At 40.9% G+C, this 26,155-nt stretch overlaps 1 protein-coding gene across 1 annotated transcript in view; it reads left to right on the top strand.

The window, feature by feature from the left end:
* BACE2 (beta-secretase 2) overlaps positions 1-17,109 on the top strand; it is a 48,809-nt gene extending 31,700 nt beyond the window's left edge. The window contains exons 4-9 of the mRNA XM_027742039.2: positions 1,036-1,164; positions 2,390-2,524; positions 5,673-5,774; positions 9,181-9,330; positions 10,497-10,665; positions 15,810-17,109. Of these exons, the coding sequence (XP_027597840.2) occupies positions 1,036-1,164; positions 2,390-2,524; positions 5,673-5,774; positions 9,181-9,330; positions 10,497-10,665; positions 15,810-16,063 (939 nt within the window). The 3' untranslated portion in view covers positions 16,064-17,109. The remainder of the gene's footprint in view (positions 1-1,035; positions 1,165-2,389; positions 2,525-5,672; positions 5,775-9,180; positions 9,331-10,496; positions 10,666-15,809) is intronic.
* Positions 17,110-26,155: the final 9,046 nt, after the last annotated feature.

The following is a 26,155-nucleotide window of genomic DNA, read 5'->3' as shown; positions in this document are numbered from 1 at the left end:
TAAACCCCAAAATTTATAGACTAAAGCTTATAACCTTATAATCTAAAACTGAAAATGTGATTGGAATGCCTCATAGTCATAGTTTTCAATTTACACATCACAAAGTGAGATCTCTCCAGTTAGAACAAATGATTCAATACTGCCTGACAACTCTGCTTTATTCGAGGGTTGTGTGAGCCTTGTATTGATTTCTGCTGTTGACTTGACATGTACTGTCAACAGGAAGGGAAGAGCTGCTTTTCAAACTCTGGTTTGGGCAAATAGTGTACTCAGGGCGTTGATTTTTCCCTTCTTCCAAAGACTTAAGAGTTGTTGACTTCTGGGGCTGCTCTGTCTTTGTGTAGTAAGAGCCCTTGGCCCCTCACACTTGCCGGGGTCTCTGCCCATCATGAGACCTACGTGCTCAGAATTCTGAATTACAGTGAGGTTGCAATACTCTGATAACTGCAAAGCAAAGCACGACATGCAGTGTAGGGAAGAACCTGTTGGCCACAGTCAGTTGAAGTGAACGTGCTCGGACATGAAGTTTCTTCGAAAGAAATGAGGAATTAACGGGCCATTGAATAAGAAGTTTACTAGAATTAAATTATTTTGAAAAACTGAAAATCTTGACCTTAAAATTTTGCCTTTTGAACCATGGAAAAGCGTGAAGGGCAAGTTACATTTGTCTGTTCTAATAACCCAAAGCCTTTTCCTACCAGAAAGCATCGGTGAGAGTTTGTGCCTGAAACCGCTATTCGAGTTTGAAAACGGCAATTGAAAATTACTCCTGTGCTTTAGGGATTTGGTGGCAGCCATAGTGACAGTGGTCAAGAGTAAAAATGTTTTTGAAAACAACAGAAACAGAAAAATGACAGATGCTGGGTTTTTAATGACTTATTATATCTAGAACTTTCATCACCTTGTTGTCAGAAATTCAATTTACTCGTGAAAAAGTGGCCTTGTTTGAATGATTTGCTGATTTCTGCAAAGCAGCTTTTTAATGAATCCTGCAATTCTTTTGGTCTTTTTGTTTTGTTTTTCGACACCTTCAAGCCCTCAAGTTCCGTGGAGACGTTCTTTGATTCTCTTGTGAGGCAGGCAAAGATCCCCAACATCTTCTCCTTGCAGATGTGTGGTGCTGGACTCCCTGTTTCTGGAAGTGGTACCAACGGAGGTAGTCTTGTGGGTATCTGTCAATCGGAGAGGGAAGATGTATCTTTGTTAATCTCTCCCCCTCTTTTCTGTGACTATTTTACTTCTGCCAAATTTAGTGTTTAAATATATTATGTTTTCTGGTTTTTTTAAGGAAAAGTTAAGTCCTTAGGCAAAACTGAAGCGTCTTATTTATTTTCATTCTCAATTCTTCTTTTTCTCTCTCAAATCTGAGCAAACCTTTCTTCTTTTAACAAAGGAAAACATAAATGTTGTGGTGTTTCCTCAGGGCAGATTCTGCTACCTTTCTCAAACTGAGTAGTCCCTTACTCAGCTGATAAACTTGTTTAATCTCATCAAAATGTTACAGTAATTTTTTTTTTTACATGATGTGAAAAGGGGGAGAGGAATCAAGGGTCTTTTTTTTTTCAGTGGTTGTTGTTGACAACATACTAAAGGAAAAAATCTGAAGATGAGATCTTCTGCTTGTTATTACTCTGGAAAGTCTTTCCATCAGTTTTAGTGGGACCAAGAATTGGCCATTATGTATCTAGAATTGGGAGTTGGAATGACTGTTCCCAAATTATGCTGAAATAAGTATATCAGCACAGGAGTTGATCACAAATAGTTATTTTGCAGTGAATTCACATACTGTAAATGTTATTCATGTAGGTGAAGCCCAAGAGAGAATTCACTTAAGTTAGTTCAGTACAAAGTCTGAGAGTCCACGATGCTCCCAGTCATCCTGAACCTCAGTTTTGATAGAAGCCAATAGTGATATCAGTGACAAGATGGTCAAATTCCATTTTGGATGTGTGTAAGAAAAATGAAATGCTCTTGAACAGTATTAAAGCTTTTCTGATCTGATAAAGCAAATTCATCATGTGTAAGTTTAATATTCTGTCCCATTTTTATACATTGCCCGTTTTATACATTGCCCTGAAGATTCTGTTTTGATTTTAAACCGTGGAGCTTTCATAATAAAGTCAGTGTGAGCTTTTAGATAAAGATGCTAGTAATTTGGCCCAATATGGGAATTCTGTTTGACTGAGGCACAATCTATTTAATGTCTAGATGTTTCATATTGCTTTATTATTGACAATGAACTTGTCACTAAAATCCTTACAAATGATGCTAAATTAAAATTTCGATGCCTTCAGTATCACAATTAAATATTCCCTTTCTGCATGTACTTGGCCCAAAGCTAAACCTCTGGGATTTTAAAGCATGCTAATTGTTTTCTCCTTTCCCTCAGGTCCTGGGTGGAATTGAACCGAGTCTGTACACGGGGGATATTTGGTACACACCCATCAAAGAGGAGTGGTATTACCAGGTGGAAATTCTCAAACTGGAGGTTGGGGGTCAGAACCTCCAACTGGACTGCAGAGAGGTATTTGCCATTCTGTGTTTCAGTCTATATAAAATGTAAGGTTGGTTGAGAAAAAACCCACCTGATTGATCAGTTTGGGTCTTTGCAAGCAGATGTGTATCACGGTCTCCTCTGATAACTGGTAACTTTGGAAAGAAATGAGTGAGCCGTGTGAAATTCAGGATGTGCATCAAACATGCTAAAATTGCTTCACAGAGGACTTTAAAACTCGTTGATAATATTCCAGTAGTTTGGAAACTAAGCTATAATTTTTAAGCCAACAGTCCACCGAGAATCAGGCTGCTGTGGTTTGGGAGGACTCAGCCTCTTGGGTTGTTCCAGTCATAACAAAGGTGTCTAAACACTGAAGATGGTGCAATGATTCAAGAGACAAGAGTCTTTAAACAACTGCAGCATGTGGTTTTCCTACAGCAAAATCAATTCAAATGGGTTTAAAGCAGTTCTGATCAAACAGAGAAAAGGGGAGATTTTGGACTGACCCTTGTAGAGCTGTCTGAGTACATAATTCAGGATGGCAGTGGCAGCTGTTATCCTGGGATGCTCCATAAAGTTCTCATCCTATGCCTTCTTTTTTGTTTCATATTTTTGTAATCTACTTTTAATCTCTTATGCCTTGCCAGTTATTATTCCTGATGGATATATTTTCTGTTTTTATTAGGAATAATGTTCTGTGTTGTTACAATTTTTATTCCAAAGCCATTTCTTTCTTTTTTTTTTTTTTTTTTTTTCTTGTGAAGGATGTCGGTGTATGTGTCTTTTATCTGTCTTTCACTGTTGCTGTTTGCTGTTCATGTTTTGATTTTATTTCTGTATTTTTCATGCCCCGATTTTATTAGACATTCTAATTTTATCTTGTAGTTGTGCTCTTAGCTGGAAATCATTGGGATGTTGTGCTGGCTGGGGTTAAACCATGTCAGACATGATAATTCTGAGGGTTTTATAGTACTTATAAATTAAGTGAAATTCATGATTAAAATATTACACGTGCATAAATATTATATTTTCATACAAAATATGGAAATCATATTGCCATATAAATTATTTAGAATTAGTCACAGTATCTTTCAACTTAATAAGCAAAACAAGGTCTATTTAAATGCTTTTCTCTGTTGTACTGCTAGGAAAGCAAAACCGCTGGTCATCTTAACAGAAATGTTTGCTTTTCTTTCTTGCCTTTGAAAACAGTCAACATGTTTTTGGAGGTGTAGCCCTTGCACTAATGGTTTAATCCGTGCTGTTTCCAGAAAACGACTCACTTAAAAATCCAGCGGTGTGTTACAAAAGTTTCCTGTTATTGTTGCTGTTTTCTGAGCCAGGGTTTGCTTTCACGCTGTGTGTGTGTGTTAGCACAGCACGCTGGTCACCTATGCACAAGGACTGTGCCTCCCTTGAGCGCAGGCAATCATCCCACAAAAAATTTAGAGGAAGAACAGTGAAACGGAGCCGGTGTGATTAAAGTTTGGCTGGTTAGGAGCTTGCAGAGGATGCATGAATCACTGCATGGGACGGTGAACTACGCGCCCTCTCTCCTCTCAGTTGTTTTCTAGGAAATGGAACATTATTTGTAACCTTCACCAGAGGCTGCTCCTTTCCTTGCCAGGGAAAAGTTGTCCCCTTGCTTCAGTGCTGGGAATCTGTCCAGTGTTAGAGCACAGCTGTGTCCCTGAGCCCAGCAGGCTGGGGCTGGGAGAAGTCCTGAGCTGCTGGCAGTGCCCTCTGCTTGGGCTGCCCTGGTAAATATTAACCAGGAAGGCCAAGAAGGCAAGTTGCTGCCAGCACTCTGTACACAGCATGAAAATCCTAGTCCCTAGCTGAGCCATCCCACTACTCCCAGCATTTTCCATGGGTTATGTCAGTGGTTGACCCTCCTAACTGCTTGTTTTCCAAGGATGGCAGTGATTGTGTATTTGTGGTACATGTCTGTTACAATGGACTCCACAAGGCCTTGACATTTCTCTCCACTATCTAGAAGTGTATAATAGAAATATAAAGAAGTTTATGAGTGTATAATAAATGGTTTCCTGTTTGCTTTTCTGTCAGCTCAGCATGGCAGCCTATAGCAGCTCTTCCAAAAAAGAAATAATAAAGAAATAGTTGTCAGACCTACTTTTTTACTTTTTGGTGGGTTTTATTTTTGTCACTTCACTAAAGGGACTCCATGTCCATGTGACTTGATAACATCTAAACCAATGTATTTTAAATTTACTTGCTGTCTGACCTCTTCCTAAGTAGCTTATGCTGTATATTATCTTGTGTCCTATGATTATGCCATAAACATGTCACTGTTCAGTTATATTAATCCTGCTGCCTAAGCTGGCAACAAAAGTAATTAATACAAACAGCTGTCACTGCTACTTTTTCTTCCCCCCCCACCCCCTAGTTTTTAAGGAGTTCATGGAAAAAGTTCTACTTCTTAAAAAGTTTTTACCTTGTTTACTGTATCTGACACTTGCTGAAATCTCTTAGTCTGAGGGTTAGGGTTTTAATAATAAGAGAAATATTCACTTGGAGGGGGGTTTTGTGCAGATTTTGAGGCAGCAAGACTGAAACTTGAAGTTTCTTTGTGCTTGCCTTTGTCTGTGTTTCAGTGGTTTTCAGCAGCCAAGGGAGAAAGGTGTGGTGTTTGTACTCTTGAGCCAGTACCGACACACAATAAGGCCTAATTTTCTCTGGCTATGCTTAAATTCGATATGCCAGCCACTAAAACATTGTCTAGACTGTAGTGAGTTGTGTTCATGGTGGCAGAGACCTTGATTGAGGGCTTAGACATGTGTGCTTAGCACCTGTCTGTACTGAACATGGAAGTGCCCTTGCCCCCTCTGAGAGGGGCTGGGCTTTACTTCTTTTTCCAGCGTGTTTTGGCCATTTGCACCAGCTGTGGTGGCACACAGCAATTTCCTGAGTGCTGCAGATAAACTCACTCTTGTGTCTAAGCTGATGGTATCTTGCTTTTGCTCTCAGACTTCATTTGAATTCAAGCTATCAGCTGGAGAGGGCTGCTGACAGGAGTGACACGCAGGTCTGGGAAGCCAGCTGCCAAAAAAAAAAAAAAAAGGAAAGGAACAGCTTTGTTATGGTTATGAAACAGTGGAATCTGCATTACAGTAACTACAGTCTCCTTTTTTTTTTTTTTTCCTCCACTCCCCAGTACAATGCTGATAAAGCAATAGTGGACAGTGGAACCACACTCCTTCGTCTGCCAGAGAAAGTCTTCAGTGCTGTGGTGCAGGCAATAGCTCGAACGTCCCTGGTAAGCTGATGGCGTTAAATCTGCCCAAAATGTGAGATTCCTGTTGAATGATCCCGTGATCTCTGAAAGGAGTGTCATCTTCGCTGCCTGCCTTGCAAGTCACAGGTTTTAAACCTGAGGGGAGCAGAATCTTACCTGGTGCAGTCCTGTTAATAAGTGAGAAATGACTGATGGAAAGGGGAAAGGGAAAGGAAGAGGTGAAAAGGGAAAGGGAGGAGGGAAAAGGGGGGTTCAAGTACAGGTAAAAGTATTTGTATTGAAATGCATCAAAAATAGGGCAGAGACAGAGTATTTTGTTCTGAGCATTTCAGAAACACAGTCATAATCCCTGTTGCTCTGATTCAAAGTATTAAGAGTGCAAAAATCAGTCATTTCATTCAAAACAGTGTTTCTAAAGTAGAAGAACCTGCTGCTGCAAGCAATTCCTTTCCAAGTATAATGCTTATTGCTGTCTAGAATAAATGCCATTCATTAGGATTATTCCTATCAATAAAGCTGCTTTTGACCTTCATTATTGAATTATTTATGTTCAAAAGCATCTTTCTTTGGAAATAGAGTGGGCTTTAGAAGTAGGGCATGGGGATGGTTCTCTGCATGTAGAGTAGCTGAAGCAGCATTTTCTGGTTAATAAAAACTATTCATAAATTTTTGTTCAATACAAGGAAGAGAACAACAAGGTTAAAGATGAAGAACAAATCCCAAGTATTTCAGTGTGAACAGTTTTGTCATTTTTGTCGTGGATTCACAATCAGACAGTAGCAAATCACAGGAAATACAGTAAACAGCTTCCCAAAAGACAGAGTATTTTCTTGTGTGCTGATAATTCAAGACTGAGGTCCTTTTCCTACCTGATGGAGAGCAGAGATTTGGCATGAAGTGTTCTTCACTGCCTGCAGGTGTCCAATATCTGAAATAAATGTACCAGTTACAAGTTCTTCTCTTTGCAAAACACTGAAGTATTGACTTGTACAATTTCAGTCGATGGGGGGGAATTGACTGAAGCCACCCCAGAGCTCCTGTGATGGTACCTTGTGGATGGGGCATCCCGTGAAGTGGGTCCCAGTGGTTCACAGTCTGCTGCTGGTCAGGACATGGCATGTGAATAGTGGACTGACCAATAAGGTGTTAAAGGGGAACAACTCACTCACTCTGCTCAATGGTTTTTGCTCTTCCTATTAAAAATGCATAAACTAACTCTTCTTTTTCAGGGTTTCTTTTTAATCCCAGGGACCTCCCTGCTGTACCCCTTTTCTTCCACACACCCCAAAATTTACTTTCACAGCTCTAAAAAAAAAAAGGAAGCAGTCTACTAAATAAGAAAGTAGTCATAGGGATGTAAGGATTGGATTCCGGCTGTGTGGGAACAGTGTCAGAAAAATGGGTATTTTCAGCAACTGTACTGCAGCATCACAACTGTACTCTTAGTCCTCTGTGCTTCTGGCAGGATATGTACCACTGAAACATAAAATCATCTGCTTTAGGCAGACAGCCCTCCCTGACCACAGGTGGACCAGGTTAAGTAAGGAGTCCCTGCTCCTATTTGGTTGCTACAATCTTCCCAGCCAGATGTCCCTTCCCCCTCAGATATTCTGGGATAACTGTGTGTGGCACATTCCTTTATTCAGCTCCCTTAAAAAACAGGGCAGTGAGCTTTGTGCTCTTCGGTGGTACAGGTGTTTTTTTAAACCAGACTTATTTGGGCTGAAGTCTTTTAGGGAGCAGCTATAGCTGCAGTTTGCTCTTGGTAGGTTTGAAGGGTGGTGGTTTTCATAGATGGGCAGAGATGAGCCACAAAAGGGTGGCACCTTCTACACCTGACAGAGCTGAAGTCAGAGCAGTGCCTGCTCACAGTGTTAATACAATGCTGAGTTAATAAGCTGAAGAAAAGAAGGTTCAAGTAAACCTAAAATCTTTATTTTAATAGCCCTTTAGGTATCATACACTCAGATCTCCCCAATGCATTGCTTCAGCATACAGAAGTAAGGCAAAGAAATGCAATGTATTAAGCAGTCTTTATGGGAAATTAAAGCAGAGACTTAAAGCAGAGCACTTTATATACTTGGTCTGCCCAGTCTAGGTGCTGTCTGGCAGTTTTTCTCAGATCACAAGCTCTGCTTTTCAAGACAAAATGGAAAGAGAGGAGAACTGTATTTCTCAGCAGGTCTGGCCTGGGACTAAGCTGTGAGAGGCAGAGTGTTCTGCCCTGTGCTGAGGGATGTACTTAAGCTTGCATTGAGATTTAAGGGTAAAAGCAGCCTGTTTGTGATGGTTAAGTCTCCTTGTTTACATGAGCCCGTGCTTTTTGACCCAAGAAAAAAGATGAGCACTTGAAAGTATGAAGTCTCTGTGCAGCCCTAACCAATATTTCACTGGCAGGTGTGTGGGGAGGGCTGAATACCTGTCACCTGTACAATGCCATATAACTAATGTGTGAGCTGATGTTTACAAAATAATCAATATCACAGATAAATACAAGTGAGGAGAGCAAAGAGGCTGGATTCCATCCTTTTTTTTTTTCTCTCACCCAAATGGAAGGCTTTGGCTGTGCAACCTCAGAACAAGACACTGCCTTGAATGCTGCTTCATGGGGGAATGAAAACCAGCACAAAGCAATGCAGTAAAACAAGGAAGGTCTTTGCTCTGATCTGGCAGCAGGTCAGCTTCAGGGTGCAACAGCATTAGGCAAGATGTTTGTCTTGGCCAAACAAGCTCTGTAGGGGTTTGCTTTTTGCTTTGTTAGTTCCATGGATATATTACAAAGTACTGTTAATCAGCCTTATTTCAAAGGCATGTCAGGTTTTACTGGAACTGAGTGAATGGGGCAGCAAAAGAGGCAGAGGGTCATCTTTCTTCCCATTGACTTGATTCCCTTAGATGCCAGGAGATTTTTGGCTTAGGCCTTGGGTTCAAAACCCTGAAGGCTGAGTAAGAAGCTGGAGGTATGTGAGGAAGGGTCGTCGCTTCGTTACATATTCACGTGGTTTGTGTTTTGGTTTGTGTTTTTTTACGAAGTGTCTGCTGCTTCAAAACCTTGGTGTTTGGTCAGAGAGGAGGTGGGGAGACACTGAAAGCCCATTGATGCCTCACACATGTTCATTGGAGCAGTGAAAGTAATGAGACACAAACGGGGAGGAAAGGGGGGGCTGACCTTGATTTTGCCTCTTCCCCCTTCTTCCAAGTCGTGCTGGGCTATGACACACCTCAGTTTGGGTGTTGGGGATTGGGTTTTTGCTTTGACCCTTAAAGAAGCAGCTCAGGTTTGCGTTCATGCTTGAATTTCTCCACGGGAATGGAAGAAGTATCAAATAGTGGTAGTGTTCACTTAAAAGAAAAATCTATCGAAATGTATGTAATATGTAAGTATCACCTTTTTTTTCTTTTTTTCCCCTTTTTTTTTTCTTAATAGATACAGGAATTCTCTTCTGGTTTCTGGACTGGTTCCCAGCTTGCATGCTGGGATAAAACTGAAAGACCCTGGTCCTTATTTCCCAAACTCTCCATTTACCTGAGGGATGAAAACTCCAGTAGGTCGTTTCGGATCTCTATCCTACCACAGGTCTCAACCTTCTTTGTTTATTCACTGTGCATTTATTTTTACTGTCATAAAGCACATGCTCTTAAAAAATAGGAGCTGTTTTTAGCAGTAATGGAGAACTGGTTTATTGCATACAAGGGAAATCTTTTTTAATCAGGTTTTAAATAGGGAAAATAACAAACTTTTCAAACCTAAAATTGAGAAAGAAAAGCAGTTTCCCTCTCAGTGCAGTGCATGTAATTGAGAATGATTTTTTCAATTTGTCAGGAAAAACAGGCAAGTTTTTGTTTTGTTTTCATGAGCTTTAGCCACATCAGATGTCAATACAGAATGTCTCTGCTCATTTTGATCTTCTCCTTTTGGGAAGCAAATTGATTTGTTTTTTGTGGCATTTTGAGTTGGAGCACTTCTTCTGAATATGAAAATCTTGGCAGTGACCCTTTGTGAGCTCTTCACCAGTTTCTGTAACTTTGTTGGTTTATCTTTTATTAATATTCCATCCCAGCTTTTAGAATATAATGTGCTACTTTTATTTTTCCTCTCTGGCTTCCCCTCCCAGTATGGTTTGCAGTGCAGGCTGGTATCCTCTAACATTACTAATATAGTCTTTTACCTCAGGGGACAGCAGGAGCAAAGGAGAGAATGAACCTATTAAGTACATTTTAACTTGAAATATAGTAAAGCCTTATGATAAGCTTTTTCTGTATTGATCATGTAGCTTGGCAGTCATTCATCTTCCCTGAGGAGACAGGGGGCAAAATGTGACTTGAATTTATAAATCTAGAACCTTGAAGCTGATACTGAATCCTCTCTGAAACAACTCCATCCTGATAATTTTTTAAATAATAAAATGATTCTCTCATTTGAGTTCATATCCCAAGTTCTTTCTCAGCTATCATTCCCTTATGGAAAATACAGGGAAAAGGGGCTCTTGTGAATTTGCTGTTGACCTTCACATAGCGACTGACTGTGTTCAAATTTAAGCTTATAATCCAAGAGCTTTACCTCTCACCTGCATGTGAGCTTCGACCAGTTTTAAATCCTGCACAGAAACCTTTGCCCCTATTAATTCTCTAATTCCAGCGGGCTTTGAGTGCTTGACTATAAAAACCAAGAGGACTGAACTTCTGACTACTGCGTGGTGTGACTTCTTACACTCTGGATCTTTTGTTTGTTTGTTCTAACAGCTCTATATCCAACCCATCCTCGGAATAGGGGAGAATTTGCAGTGCTACCGGTTTGGCATCTCTTCCTCCACAAACGCTCTGGTTATTGGTGCTACAGTCATGGAAGGCTTCTATGTAATATTTGACAGAGCCCAGAGGAGAGTGGGCTTTGCAGTGAGTCCGTGTGCAGGTAAGAGAAATATTGCTGAGGACCTGGTGAGTGAGGAAACCCCTGCTGTCTCAGAGGAACACCTTTGCCACTTACCTGATGGGGAAAAGTGTGGTTACTCATAGAGTGTGAAGAGTATATTTTTGAGCAATTCCAAGCTATTCACACTTCAAAGAAAGGGGGAAAAAAGCAAAAAAAAAAAAAAAAAAAAAAAAAAAAAAAAAGCTGTGTTGCTACAGTCTTCTGGCATGAAGTGAATCAGCCCTCAGCTCTGGGTACCTTCACTGTGTTCTTCCCTCTCACAGAGATGATCTTCCCAAGACATCTGTCTGTGTGTGCAGTTTCCCCAACAGTTATATCAGATGAGTCCCTGTTTTTAAGGCAGCTTCATTTTTGTGTAGTTCCTGCTCTAAATTGTGGATAAATGGATTCTTCAACTGACTTTTGCAGTGTGCAGTGAAGTACCTTACTCACTCTTTACTCTTAATGTAAATTGAGCCTCTTCAGCCTCTTGGAAATTCACAAGGAAAGAGCTGAGGTGAAAATGGGACATATTCACATTTCACATTAAGGCTTGTGGTGTTTATGTGGTTCCAAACAAATGGTTTTATCGGTGGAAGTAGAAAGGCATAAGTTTTTTAATTAGTTGCTAAGGAGATGTGAAAGAGCTCATGGCTCTTGGAGATGGCCCCATGCAGGGCTAAGAGTTGGACTCTGATCCTTGTGGATCCCTTCCAAGTCAGCATATTCTGTGATTCCGTGATAACTTTTGGCTGATTTTACTGTGCTGGTTAACTTTCTCGCTCTTTCATCATTTCTCTTACCTCACCAAGAGTAGCTAAAACCAAAGGGTTTGGGGTTTCCTTGCCTTGTTGTTCAGGCATTGCTTTGGCATCACAAGAACATACAAGTGGGAGAGGAGGGAAAGGACGTGCACCCATATGCAAGTCTCTGTCCCAAAGGGGAGTGGCTTATGCCCTGAAAAACCTTGTGTCACCTGAGATTTGCATGAGAAAAGGACTAGGACTGACAGTGCTTCTTTAATCTCCAGTGTTTGTGTTAGAGAGGGTAGGGATAGTAAGGATTTGAGTGCTTAATGCAGCCAGGGAATAGAGGCGAGGAAGAGAAATGCTAGCTGGCCAAGTTGTAGCTGTAGGGCATTTTTAAAACTGCCTTTTTTTGTTTTATTTTATTTTTTTGCAATGTCTCCATTGTGAATGGGTTCAGAATTGTCAGTTTTGCTGTGGAAGAAAATCCAGATATTGATATGGGTTGCTCAATGGAGGTACTGTGCAGGGATGAAAGACACATTTTGAATGCACCTGGCAGGAGAGTGTGACTAGACAAATACTGCAGGCCAGGCTTTCCTGCCTTTCACTCTTCCTTGTGCTTCCTTGTTGCAGTTTTAGCAAGTGCAGAGCTGCCTCCTGTCCCTGTCACACTGCAGCCATTAGTGGAGCATTTTGACAGGACATATTGACTGAGGTGTGATGGTCAGCAGGGGATAGGAGCCAGCTGGTGGGCATGAGAACTGCTGTGACAGCACTCCTCTGTTGGGAAAAATACTTGGGGAACCATAATAATAAAAAACACCTTAGTGTTAACATTGCTACCTGGAAGGTAGTTTGGCCGCTTCATGTAGTTCTGCCAGGCTTGTCTGGAGAGGAAGAACTGCTGGAGAGAAATGCAGTTGGAATCTACGTGAGCTTGGGCACATGACTGGACCCAGCTGGTGCTGGAAGACGTTTCCTCCTCGTCTCTCTGTCCACGTTCCGTGCATATGTCTAACCAAGCATCACGGGCACTGAGCTTCCTGAGGAGTCAGATGACTGTCTGAGGCAAGATACACTGATTTGTCACATTCCACTCACATGGGGCAGATGACATTTTGCTGGATGTGCCAGTTATTCTGAGTTCGCTCCTTCGCAGCTTGTGGTTTCCGTATTTAACTCTGCTTCCATCAGAGAACCACAACTGTGAGTGGTGAGTGTCGGTGCAGTGTGAGGGATTAAGCTGCCTAACTGGCTTCCTGTGGAGGCCAGCCTTGTCCTCCATAGCAACTATATTAATGTAATTTATTTGGAGCTTTTTAAGGCTGTCCGTGGGCATAAGTCAAACTGAATTGCTGGGGGCATAAATCTTCAGAAACAGGGAAATGTAAAAGGCCATTCGGTGTGGCTTTGCAATGACCTTATGCTTTCTTGGTGTTAACATTAAATTAAATCCGTGTTTTTATAAGGTGTTAAACTGGTACCTGCTGAATGCAAAAATCATGGGAACAACTCCCAAGTTATTATTGAGGCTTGGCTACAAATAAGAACTGGCTTATCCCACACCACTCCTTGGACCATTTTCATTCTCCAGGATACACCAAGAATGAGGAAAGTTAGATAGATGGCTGCAGCTATTCCATTGTAGCAGGAAAAGAAACTTGCTTTTTCCTCAATATGTGAAACCCTTTAAGACTTACTCAGGCAAAGAGTTTCAATTTGCCTTTTGATAACTTGTTTACAGGATGACTAGGAAAGGTTTTGGGATCAGGTCCCTTCTTGAGACAGGATGTTCAGATCCATGAGTTAGTTTTAGTGACTTCCAGGGGCCTCTTCCAAGCTGCACTTCATAATTTTTAGATAAATTTGATCTAATTCCAGGTTTGCTTCCTTTGCAAAGCACCCAAGTTAGTTAGTGAGTGTGGGTGTTAAGTTCTACACTAATGTTAGAAAAGAGCACGTTTCCAGAGGTGTCTTTCATGTCCTGTAATCATCAGTAATGAAGAAAATCTCATTTATTCAAGGTCATGAAAGTATTGTAGGTAGCTATCACCAGGTGTTCTAGGAAAATACACCAAAATATCCTAATTCAGTTAATGTGTAATATGCTAAGTGCCTGTGACTGGTAGTCTATGTTCAGGGCTTGTTTGAACAATTTAGGCAAATTTCCCCTCAATTTCTCTGGGGATGGAAGAGTGCGAGGGAAAACTTTTTTATTTTTGGGGGAAAGAAATCAGAAGCTGTGCTGCTATCAGACATTCTCAAAATGTAATTTAAAACGTCAGCCACTTTGGCAACAGTTTTGTATTGTCTTTTCAAATAGGAGTAATTATTGCACTCAAGGCAAATAATGAATAATTAGAGACTGTTTATTTTCAAAGCTCTCTCCAAGGTGGAAAATTGTATTGCCTTTTTTTTTTTTCTCCACTTCTCCAAAATACTACTAAGTAGTAATACTTAGGCCTTGTTGCTGCAGCACTTCATAGAGACAAGTGAAAGAGGGGGTGAGAGGGTGAGATGTCCAGAAGAAACAATGGCAGGACAGACAAAGCACAATCCTGGGACTTTGAACAAAAAGGATTTCTGCCACTGATTTTCTAGGCAGTCTTTTACCATCTGATAAGTTTAGAGAGTCTGTGTTTGGTGTTCACCAATGTCAGGGTGCTGTGGGTGCAGCCTTAGTCCACTCTAACTGTGTATTACTGCTAAAGGAGTCTTCCCACACTTACAGCTGGAGAAGGAGTTGGTTCAGTTGGGTAATCCTACAGAAAATTCCTTTTTGGGGCATTTTTTTTCATTATGATAGATTGGTTTTCCATCTGATCTGTGAGCTGCAGCACCAGCCCACAATTATTAAGTCTAACAAGAGCTAAATCTTAAAAGTGATGCAAAGTGTTGTGAGGCCAGGGACTGAATACCAGCTGAAATGTATGCAGGTAAAGCAACCAACCTGTTCTGCATTTGTTTGTCCACAAAGAACCTTAAAGTCCACCCTTCCTGCCTTTGCAAAACACTTCCTTCCAAGGGGTATTTTATGCTAATCTCTTTAAACATGATTTCAGCAGTCATGACTGAGTTGTGTAAATAAGAGATACTGTTTTCATAGTGGGATCACTTACAATTGGGCAAGAGTGTGTCTGTTTATAAAATGAAAAAGAAATCAAGCAGGACAAGTAGAACTGAGGCCCTTTTAAAAAGTGCTCAAACGTGTCTTGAGCACTAGAGAAGTGGATTACAACTGTTTGGAAGACTTGTTAAAATATACAGACAGTGCTAACTGCAGACTCCTTGCTGCCCCAAGCAAGCTGAAAGGTGTCCATCCTTCCCCAGCCACACACCCACAGGTACGAAATGCTCCCAATATTTTGTTGCCCCAGGGCAACTCACTTGCTCTGCCATTCCAGCACCCTCAGCCCTGTCCACAACTCAGGGGAACTTGGCTGTGCCTGCCACGGTTACTGTGACAACCATGGGCAGCATAACCCTTTTTAGCACATCCTGGTTTGACAAGTAGGGGGCTGTGGTGGTAATGAAACAAAGTCACACAGTCTGTGATGCTGCTGAGATGGATGGCTGTTCAAAAACCGAGCTGCCAGGGCAGCCCTTCGTGCTTCTTGCCTTAGCTTTGTCGTCATTTCTTGAGCTGCTTGGTTAGTTCTCCCTCCAAGCCCAACAGCGCTGCTCCTTCATGCCCCAGCTCCTCATTTCTGACACTGACCTTCCTCTACACCGTTCCCCTTTTTGGACAGCTGTCACCCAGCTCTCCTGCCTCACCTCCCCTTCCTTCTGAATTTTCACCTCCTCCCACAAGAGTGTCTGTGCTGCTTTCCACCTTGCACCTCATATTTAGGGTGCAGTGCTGTAAGGTAGCTGTGAAGCCTGTGAACCTGCATGCTGCTCCCTAAGACCCTGGGAAACAGCAAACACAGAAGGCACAGCAATCATCTGAGGTACTTTTCCAGTTGCTGGAAACGGCAGAAACAAACAAAAACTGCCCTGGCTCTGACCTACACCAGTGTAGATGTTGTAGGATATTTAAACAGACATTTCTGAAAGGTTAGTCCAGAGAGGAAAAACCGATCCAGGGGTTTGGGCTCTGACTGTGGCTGTGGCAGAGCTGATTTAAATGTCTGTTCTTTCATAGACAGCCTGTGTAGATGTGGGAGTGTCACAGTCTCCTTATGCTTCAGATTCCCTTTTTATAAACGTGGGATTGTAGCATTTTTGTTGCAATGAGAAATGCAATAAAACATGAGTATGCAGAGACGTGTGATGATGGAGGGAAAGGGATATACAGGTATTTAGGCTAGATCTCTTTGTTATTTGCTTTTAAATGGTGTCTGTAGACTTAAGGTTGTCTATAGACTTAATGTTTTTCTTTCTGCATTTTCTCAGAAGCTGATGGCTCTCCAGTCTCTGAGATTGAAGGCCCTTTCACAACAGCAGATGTTGCGAGCAACTGTGTTTCCAGCGTTTCTTTCCACGAGCCCGTGTTGTGGATTGCCTCCTATGTTCTCATGAGCCTGTGTGGAGTGATCCTCCTGGTGCTGATCATCCTGCTGCTCATCCCACCCCGGTGCCAGCACCGCTACACGGACAATGACGTGGTCAATGACGAATCCTCCTTAGTGCGTCACCGGTGGAAGTGAGAAACTTGATCCTGAAAAACCTGGGACTCCCAACAGAACAAAGAACAGAGAACTTTGCCAAGGGGAAGAAGCCAATGCCTCGGTCCTTTCTACGCCCATTGCGAATTGCTGTTGAAATCCCACCAAATATCCTGCATCATAACTTTTATAGCTTTATTTTCTAACACTGATTCTGAACCAAAGCACTGTTAACCACCTCTGAAGTGCTACGGTACTGGATTTGCTACTGCAGTGCAACGAGCCTTTATGCTCTCAACAGTACCTTCTTTAAAAAAAAATCTAAAGAAAAAGATTTAAAAAAAAAAAAAAAGATAAAAAACCACACCATCATGTTCTTCCACTGTCTGAACAAAATTGTCCATCTCTCTTTCACAAAAAAAGGACCTGTCAGTATTTTCTAACTAATCGAACCCTGACTGTAGAAAAAGAGAAAAAAAAAACTTTAATAATCTTTCTTATTAATTGCATTAAATGAATATTGCTTTCTGTTTACACCACTTTATTTTGAAACTGTGCTTATGGTGTGGGGGAGGGAGAAAAGTCAGCCAGAAAAGTAAGCAGCAGAGAGAGAAAAGCAAGTGAGGTCAAGAGGAAATGTTGGTTTGTGGTTTCTTCTCCTCAAGATCACTGCTGCCACTTGAGAGGGTCACCCTCCCTGAGTGTTACGAAACAGCTCGAGGTGGTGAAAACTGGGTAAACAAACTTGTTCAGCCTTAGTGTAAAACAAGACTACCTCTCTTAATTCACAAGGATGCTACCACTGGTGAGCGTGTGGCTTAGGACTGGTCTTGAAGCACAAGATGCTCCATCCAACCAAATGGAACTGCTTGGCTTTGAATTCTTTGGATTTTATAAAAATTAGTACTTCGTGACTTTCCAGTTTGGTGCACAAACAAAACAAAACAAAACAAAAAAAAAAGCCTTTCAGTTTTCCCCCTCGTGTGGGAGTTTGTTTTGGTTTTTTGAGTTGAGGCTGACTGATACCTAGAAAAGGCTGATCTGCATATGTATGGGCAGGCAATAAAGCAAAGGTCTGTGTTCTGTGATGTCTTTCTCTATTTCCAGTGAGTGTGTAACTAAAAGGAAACAACCAAATAAGAAAGACAATTTTTTTTATTTTTTTTTTTTGCCGAGCTCAGCAACTATGAGTTCAAAAGAGAAGTATCTGTCTTTATGGACAGACCATGAAGCGAAAGTCTTAATGCTGACTTGTTTTCCAACTCGAGCAGCAGTTGGAGGTGTTTAGTTTTAGCTTCACCGCTGTGTCAATCAAATGAAAAGTGTGTGTGGACTGACTGGCTGAAAACAAACATATGGTAAGACTGAGAACAATAGTCGGAGAGAGCAGGGGGGAGTATATTTGTCCAGCTTTCTATTCTGCAAGTGCAGATCTTAATGCTGGGGTCAGAACTTGGGCTTTTCTTTGCAGATAGGACAGTTTTTCTTGTCTCTAGTCAGTGAGCGTTGCAGGACCTCCATGGCTTCTCTGTAACACTGGCCAGTGTTTGGATTTGAAAGATAAACAATGCAAGGCTGAGGATTTCACTGATAACTATCTTGGGAGGTATTTTTATATATATGAAAAAAAGGAAAAAGTTATTCCTTTGCATTCTGATAGCAGAGCAGTTTGCATATCCATGTGGGAAACCAGGAGAGAAAAAAAAAAAGGAAGCTTAACTCTGAATTTCCCAATACCTTGCCTAGACAGTTTTCTGCCTATAATCCCTTCATATAGCTCTCTGATTCACACTGCTTCTGACTCTGCATGGAATAAGGAAAGATTTCTGAGGGTTTTTTTCAGGAATGGTGCATTTACAGAGGTGCACGTCATGTGTGTGAAAATAAAACACTGCGGGGGTATTTTTAACTGACTTGTGTGTTTCACGTCATAACTGGCAGGGCCTGTGGTTTTCTTTCCCTTTGAATACTTGCACTCTCAGATTGCTTGGCTCGAAAGAGTGAAATAATTGATGTGCTGATCCAACGTCTGAAAATTATTTCTCTTGGAAATCGGAGTTGGAAACAAACGGGAATTTTTGAGTTTGTCTCTTTCTTCCTCTACCTCTTGGTTTTTAAGAGGAGAAAAATTGTGAACCACAAGACATATAAGAAACCACGGAGCTTAGCTGTTTTCCCAGTGTTCCGTTTTCCATATCTCTTAATATCTCATAACTGTAATTTTGAGTTCCATATTGTCCTCCTGGGTTTGGCTTTACACATAACAAATAATTTTCAAGTCGTATTCCTTTTTCTACAGTATGGCGATAGAAGTAATGCTTCTTCTTCAACCAGAAACACAGTCTGAATTTTGGATTGATACGGTGTTAAACAATAAACCCTTTTTCAATTCAGAAAGTAATAACACTTGTTTGCTATTAAAAGGTTTCATCACCGCTTCCCTCACCCCAGCCCCTCCTATCTCCTTACCACAAAGAGTTTTAGGAAGGAATTTACTGGGAAAGGTTCTCAGTATGTTTCTAGTGCCAGCTGAGATTTCTTGTGAGTTGGTTAACAAAAGTCTTTTTAATGCACTGGATTTCATATAAAAGCCTTTCAGTTTTACCCTTTCACTTTGAATGTCACTGGTCAAGATATTTTAATAAAAACACTTGAATTATAGGAGCAATAATCAAGCAGCACAGAGGAAATACTAATATGTTCCTGAGCTTTCATGGCACTCCTTGCTACTAACATTTGGTTTATAGTAAAAATGCTGTTAGTGACATCTGCTAGTAGCACAAACTTCATCTTAGCTTGTAAATTGATACTTACACTGGTAGATATTCAGGTGAGTATTGCTTTGTTGCTCTGGCAACAAGAAGAGCAATAGAAACCCTTGAGGGTTCATTTTTAGCCTACAGCACATTAAGAAAAATAATGCTCTTGAGCATTTTTGTGTGGAAGATGAAATACAGTGGCAGACTACAGTATTACCAAGTGTGTGTCACTAGTGATCTCTTTCCCTGATATCTTTAAAGGGAAAAAAAATACGCTGGGAGGTATTTTATGTTCCTGTTACTAACTTCAGATGTAAGATTAAACCACACCTTAAAAAAAAAGAAAAAAAGGGGGGGGGGGGGGGGGGAACGAGGGCACAAAAAAGCCAGAGCACTGAGTAAAAATGGTGCTGGAAAATATCCTGTATTTATTGTGGAAGTCAGGAATGCTCCAAACCACAGAACTCCACATCATTCCTTGTACAGGGATCAATATTTCTTGCTGAACCAGCATTTTTCTGATGTGGGTGTAATATCACATACCATGAGAGTGTCAGAAAGCTGTGTTTCATTGGGTGCAGCCTTTTAGGTAATTGATACTATCAGTGCAATCATGAGGGATTTGAAGGGATGTGATTTGAGTTCCACTAGTTAAACCTGAGTTCAGGCAGGGGAATATGTTGGTTCTACCCCACTGCCTTCACAAGTTTTAGAAATGTTATCATGGGCTTTTTTGGCTCAATATAATGCTGAAGAAAATAGATGAAAGGTTGGAATAAGCCTTTTGTTCAGGTTCTGTAAAAGAAGTTAGGTAGAGGGGATTGTTTTGTTTTTAATGTGAAAGGGCTTTGTATTTAGGATTTGTATGTTGGATCAACTCAAACACAATACACCAAGACAGTGCAGCATTCCAGTTCCCAGCTCTGATGCTGTGCAGGTTAACTCGAGGTGATCACAGAAGTGTGGGGTTTGGGGTCTCTGGTTAAACACTTCAGGTGCCCAACAACAGTTAAATTTATCAGCTAAAATCAACCTATGAGCATCCTACCCAGTTTCTTTTTGTGTATTGGCTGGTTTTGCTCAAGGGTGAGCCATTTTCCTGCTAACCTTGTCCTTTTAAATATTAAAAGGTTTAGGAGAGTTACTTAACACAGCAAATTTTCCCAGAGAGAGAGGGAGAAAGAGAGAGAGAGATCCTTAAAGTTTCTGATAATCCAGAATGATTGTGCTGCTGAAAGCTTTAATTTCTGTAGGGCTTTCCATCAGCTAGGTTGGTTGGTTGTGATATCCTGATCTCAGACATATATATAAGTAGCAATATGAGCTGTGTAGTGAAGGGTGCTGGTACAGTGACCTATGAAGCTGCAAGTAAAAGGAAATTTTGAAAAGAAAGAAGTAAGCTACCTTTAACTTCATTAAAAATTGCAGGAGCATAACAGATGGATCCTTTTAAGAAATGGCTGTACGATTTACCAAGACATTAGTTCCTGTCAAACTTGACTCTGTGATTGATAAATTGTTCTTTTCTGGCTGCTGTAGTTCTTGCTGCTGTTCAGAGAAGTGAAGACAGATTGGTGACGGGATACGAGCAATCTCTGAGCCAGTTAGATTTTCTGGCTTCTGAGGCCTAATTAGATGTTGATCCAGGCTTGTGAGTAATCCAGCACCCTGGTAATAGCTCCTCAGGAATGTTGGCAGAAATAGAGGTGCTGGTTTGAGCCGAATGAACGGCGGATGAGATGCATCTGTCCCACAAAAGCCACTGCTGTGACTTGCACTTGTGGTGAGCTGAAGGTGGCTGGAGGTGTGAAACGTGGAGAGGTTAAATAACTGAGTCTTCTACCAGGCTTCCAGAGCAAGGCTGAGGCCCCTTGGAAGAGCCAAATGGGAGAGCCACAGCAGTTGCTGAGAAGCTGCTGTAGGAGTAACATCAGTCAGCCCCCAGGGTTCCCTTGCCTGAATATTTTGAAAACTAGCATTCTGAGGTGCCTGTTGGTGCTACTGGGAATTGTCCACTCACAGATGAATAAGGGGCACTATCATCTTTAAGCAGAATCATTGCCCAGTTGCTGAATATTCCCCTCTCTGTATAACAAAGCACACAGGGCTGTGTCTCACCCCCCAGCAATATCTGTTTGTAGGCAACAAGACACGTTGTCGTAAAACATGTTGGCATACAGTGACTGTACAGTAGTAATAAAAGAATGTTTTGTGTTTGCTTTGGGTGGATATTTGTGGTCGGGTAGTCTTTGAAATACTGGGAATTTTACACTGGACTGCAAAGGCACATCCAGAGTTTCTTTTAAGTCAGCCAAAAAGTAAAACACAGACAGTAATTTTCAGCATTTAAAAGGAAGTAGCCCTCAATAAGTATTGTCTCTTTTTTCTTTTTTTTAATTGATTGTAATCATCTAACATAAATGTATGTTAGGGTAGTTGCTGTCCTACTAATTCTCTGGTTGTAAATCTGATTTTTCTGATTGTCTTCTGGCCCGCTCAACCCCTCTGCCCCCACAAAAAAACTCCTAAAAGCTCCATGTCCTCCTAAGAAAAGATGCAGATTTCTTCTTTACCATTCACAGACCTGTTTTAAAGTAGTTTTTAAGGCTTTAGAAATTGACTCCACGTTGCAAATACTTGCAGGAATATTAGGAGAAGAATTCGAGACCAAACTTCATCTTTTCCAAAGGTCCCTGAATTTTTCCTGTGTGCAAAGAACTCCTTTGTGCATTTGACTGCATTTCCTAGACCTCTTTTGCTTCCCACTTGGAAATACTCTTGGTATTCCTCACTGGTCTTGTTTGTAAATTCTTTGTGCTTAGAAAATACAGGGGTGGAGAGAAGGACCACAAGGAGCTGTGGGAGTTGGTGCCATTCCTTAAGCAGGTGACAGCTTCTTTCTTGAAGGCTTTGGTGCTTTTTGTCCAGCACCAACTTCACTGGACCATTATGGTCTGTTGGCTCATTTTGGTGGCAGAGATACTTCTGCTCCTTCCACCTGAGCAACTGGACCTGCTCTGATTTTACAGCAACGTGTACTTGGGCAAAACACTTAAATAAACATTATGTGTAACAATCCTCTCTCACACCGCCCTTTGAGGAGGGAAGTTTTCACAGAGCCAAGTCAAACCTGCAAAGGGGATGTTTGTTCCTGTGTTTTCAGGGAGGGATTATGTAGGTGAGTGTTTAAATGGCTGCATTTGCAACATAGATGTCCTTTGAAAAATTCTGTGGGGGAAAAAAAATGAACTTGAGGATGTGAAAGTGGTCCTAGAAAGACAACTGACAATTTCATGGCAGCACAAAGGTATGGATTGCTGCAACATGTCCTGGAAAGAATTGCTTTGATAGCCAATACTCTGTGCATAAACTGTACAAAGCTGAGTGTTCAAATAAGTCTTAATCTGAAAAAGGCAGTTCACATTTTTTTATTGAAAATTTTATATGGAGATGCAGAGATCTTTTAAAACTTTAATACTACATCAGTTGTTATTTTATAGTTATTTAGGAAGTGTGGAAAGGATTTCACCACTAAGGAAATGATTTCATCTTGTAGAGGCATTTCTTCACCTGTTTGTTTGTTCGTTTGTTTGTTTATTTTTATCAGATAATATTTTTAACATTGACTGAAAGGAAAATGGGATCAAACCATCAAAAAAACGTGGTATAGTCTTTTTAAGTGAGTCTTCAGGTGATATTAGGATGTCTATCCCACTTACTGTCAAGCCTCATTACTCAATTTTCAAAAAAATTGATACTTTGTACTTTCAGGCCTTGCCATTTTCAGATAAACAGTATGTAAAAGATCAGATTTTATGCTGCTTAAAATAAATGATTAATTCTTTCAACCTATTCTGTGCATCTTTTTAAACACTGTCAGGATGAACTTCAAAGCTGATAAATTATATCTGTCCAAGTTCTTCCTGTGGCTTTCAATTCTACCTTCTGGCTTTAGCTCTGAAGGGAAAGCAGAACTGCTTTAGATCCCATCTGAGCCTTGCAGGGAGGAGGCAGGCAAGTTTAGTTCCAAGGTGTTGATTTTTTTTTTTCCTGCTTATTCCCAAATAAACAGGAAATAAATGTTCTTGCTTCAACTTTTCATCAGTTCATCGCAGTATTGGACAGAATCGGGCCCGGAAAACATGAAGTTGAGAAGACGAAGCTTCTGATCATTTGGAAGGGATTCAAGTCACATTTTGGATTGTCGCTGTCTGCTTCACTGTGGATGAGGAAGGGACACAAATCGGTGTCCCTGTCCCCAAGGCAGGGAGCCACCCCCTGCTCTGTGCTCCTTATCCCGCCAGGTGGAGCCCACGGTGTGTTTTTTAAACCGAGTTCTGAGCCCTTTCACAGCATTTTCCCTTTCTTGTTTGAATTCTACTAAAAGTAGTTTCATGTTCTTTTTTAAATATCCTTCCTGAAAGGTCCTCACCTCAGGGTCTTCTGACCCTTGAGTCTTCCCTCCACCTAAAAGCCTCTTTAAAAAGTCCATAATCTTTAAGCCCTGAGCTTTTTGAAGGTAGCAGAGTGTATTGTGCCTGTTGGGAAATTTAGGGGATTGGTCAAGTAAGCTGGTTTTGCTTGTTACTGTCCTGATATTCTCTGTGTATTGCAACAGGTTGTCCAGAGAAACTGTGGATGCCTCATCCCTGGAAGTGTTCAAGGCCAGGCTGGATGGGGCTCTGAGCAATCTAGTGGAAGGTCAGGGGTTTGGAACTAGACTATCTTTCATGTCCCTTCCATTCTATGACTCTGTTATTACACAGCTCTGCTCACAGGGCCACAGTACAACTTCTCATTCTCGTGCTTAAACTGCTCTTGAAATTGCCATCATCTTCAGAGCACCTTTCGTGCCTCAGGCTCGTTGAATTCAAAACTGTAAAGCTGTTCATTCACACTCTTCTTGCTCATCTTTCCCCATTAAAGCTTCCCTGTTTAGACAAAACAGCTTTTAAGTTTCTGTGTGAAACACAAAAGAAGTTACTGCAAGAATATGGCTTTTTTTGATAATGACAGTGCAGTGTAGATGAAAATGTGAAGGTTTACAATTCAAGTGCTCAATAAAATTTTTCAGGACAATGTGTTATTCTGATGGCCACTTAAACAGTAAACATTAACTATTCTTCCATTTCTGCGCCAAAACAAACTCTTTAAAAATAAATGGTTTATTATTTCTTTTTTTTTTTTCCTTCTAGAGGCTTACAAGTGCCATCTACCTATACCTTGACTCATTTGTTTTTCTAGGAAATTCAGTAGCATTTCCCAAGAAATACAGGTTATTGTAAAGACTACAAGGATCTATGCTGCCAGTACCTACACAAATATTAGCATATTGGGTTTTTATAGTTGTTAGCTAGATAAAACTGCTCTTTATGGATAAACAAGGTATTGTAATTCTTCAGATACATTCTTTTCATGCACCCAGAATTGTTCTGAAGTATTATGACTAGGAGCACTATTTACTTTTCCTTTGAGTGGTTTTTAATTGTAAGTTTAACATTAACTTCAGCTTTCTGTGTTCTTACTGTATGAAGGATTTTTTTATTGTTGTGCATCTTGAACAAACTCCAGGCTGCTGTCTTGTACCGATTTTTAACTGCTGATGTATTTTTAGTCTCCCCTGACTAACTAATACCCACCTTTTCCCCACACTGCTCTGAAGTATCAACCCACCGTGACTGCTCATGTCACCTCCCAGGTAAGGTGATAGGTTTTTTCTCTCTTCTCCTTTTCTAGAAGACAGGAAAAAAATCCAGCTCTTTCAGTGTCTATGCAGATTTGGCTTCTAAAGTGGATTTCTTGTGGGTTTTTTTCTCTTTTAGATCCCTAGCATCACCTTCTGGTGACCTGAGTCTGTCACGGTGGCATCAGCCTGACCCTGCTGAGACACCTGGTGTTGGCAGAATGGATCAGGGAGGAGCTCCAGGACGGACCACGGGATGTCACCAAGCTACAAGAGCTTTGGGACTGTTGATAAAAGGGGTCTCACCAATCCAGCTCCCTCTGGTAAATCTCCACTTGATTGAGTGGGCTTGCAGAATTGTCTGGGGTTGCACAGGGTCTGTCCTAACAGGGACCTGAGGGCCTGATGAGTGTGCTGACAGCTGCATTTCAAGGAAACAGTCAGCAGATATCCTGTAGGATTGTGCAAAGCCATGTGAAAATACCCAGCATTTAACAGAAGGATTTTCCCTTCCCTCTCATTTTGCCCTATTCCCTACCCTTGCCTTCCTCCTCGGAAAAGTTTGGGTTGCTGTGTATTAAGGAGGACTAGATTTGGGCACGTAATATATTTAAGCTACTACTGCTAATACTGAGAAAACTTCCTCAGTCAACATCTTCTGTCTGTTAATTACATTTTCCACCTATTTCTCTAGATTAACAAAGCATAAGGAAAATACACAAATATGCCCCACCTTTGTGTTGTTTAACAGGCCAGCAATGTCCTAGACTCACAAGCTTTACAGGTTTTGTAGCTTATCAGCTGAAAGTAATCAATGCTTGCTTTTTTCCCTTTGTTATATGATCCATTTTTGCATGTCCTGAGGAAGGTGATTTTAATATATCATGTCTAAAAGCTGTCACCTTGTTCTAAGTATTTCTTCCTGGATTTCATAAAAACATTCAAGGTATAACAGAAAAAAAAAAAAAAGAAAAGAAAAGAAAAGAAAAAAACCCACAGTAATTGTATTACAATATACATTTACTATTTCTCCACATTCCTCTTCATGCTACCACTGCCAGGAGGCTGAGGTTCCACTTGAATTATGGGCACAAGCACATGGTGAAGCATGACTGAGTTAAATACTTGCTCTTTCACATTGCCACCCCTCTGTTGTCCATGTGTATGTTCTTATCCGCCCCAAGTCTTAGGTAAAATCACTTAACTTAAACAGCAGTTGCACATTTTATGTAGGTGGTCTGTTTTGTTTTTTTTTTTTCTGGTAGCCCTTTAAGTTCTTGTGACCCCTACAAGCAAAGATTTAGTACAGTGTTCTTTTTCTGCCTTACGGATTCTGCCTCCATTTTAAACCATTAAATTCTTTTAACTCATCCTAGCGGGATTAAAAATCCATTGGTGGATGAGCAGAAAACATGTAAATTAAATAGCTACGAGGACTGGAGTGACACTTTTGCTCATTTGCTAGTCAAGTGGGGCGGATGCAGAAAATACCTCTGGAGGAACATTGGCTCAAAGGACAAGCAGGAACTTGCTCTGTTGTAGTTTTACTGTGTTAGCCCATAAACCTCTACTGGCTGGCTTTTGTGATGATAAGACAAGACTAACACTGTGTGCCATTTAGTGTCTGCAAGAACCATTTGTTTCCCGAGTAGATTCCCTCTCCTGCTTATCACCGAAGGGTCTCACGGCCTC

This window comes from Pipra filicauda, unplaced genomic scaffold (genome assembly GCF_003945595.2).
Source record: "Pipra filicauda isolate LSUMZ 115617 unplaced genomic scaffold, ASM394559v2 scaffold436_size1054928_pilon, whole genome shotgun sequence".
In the NCBI taxonomy this organism is placed as follows: domain Eukaryota; kingdom Metazoa; phylum Chordata; class Aves; order Passeriformes; family Pipridae; genus Pipra; species Pipra filicauda.
Note: the sequence above shows the minus strand (reverse complement) of the source record. Positions and strands in the feature narration are given on the sequence as shown.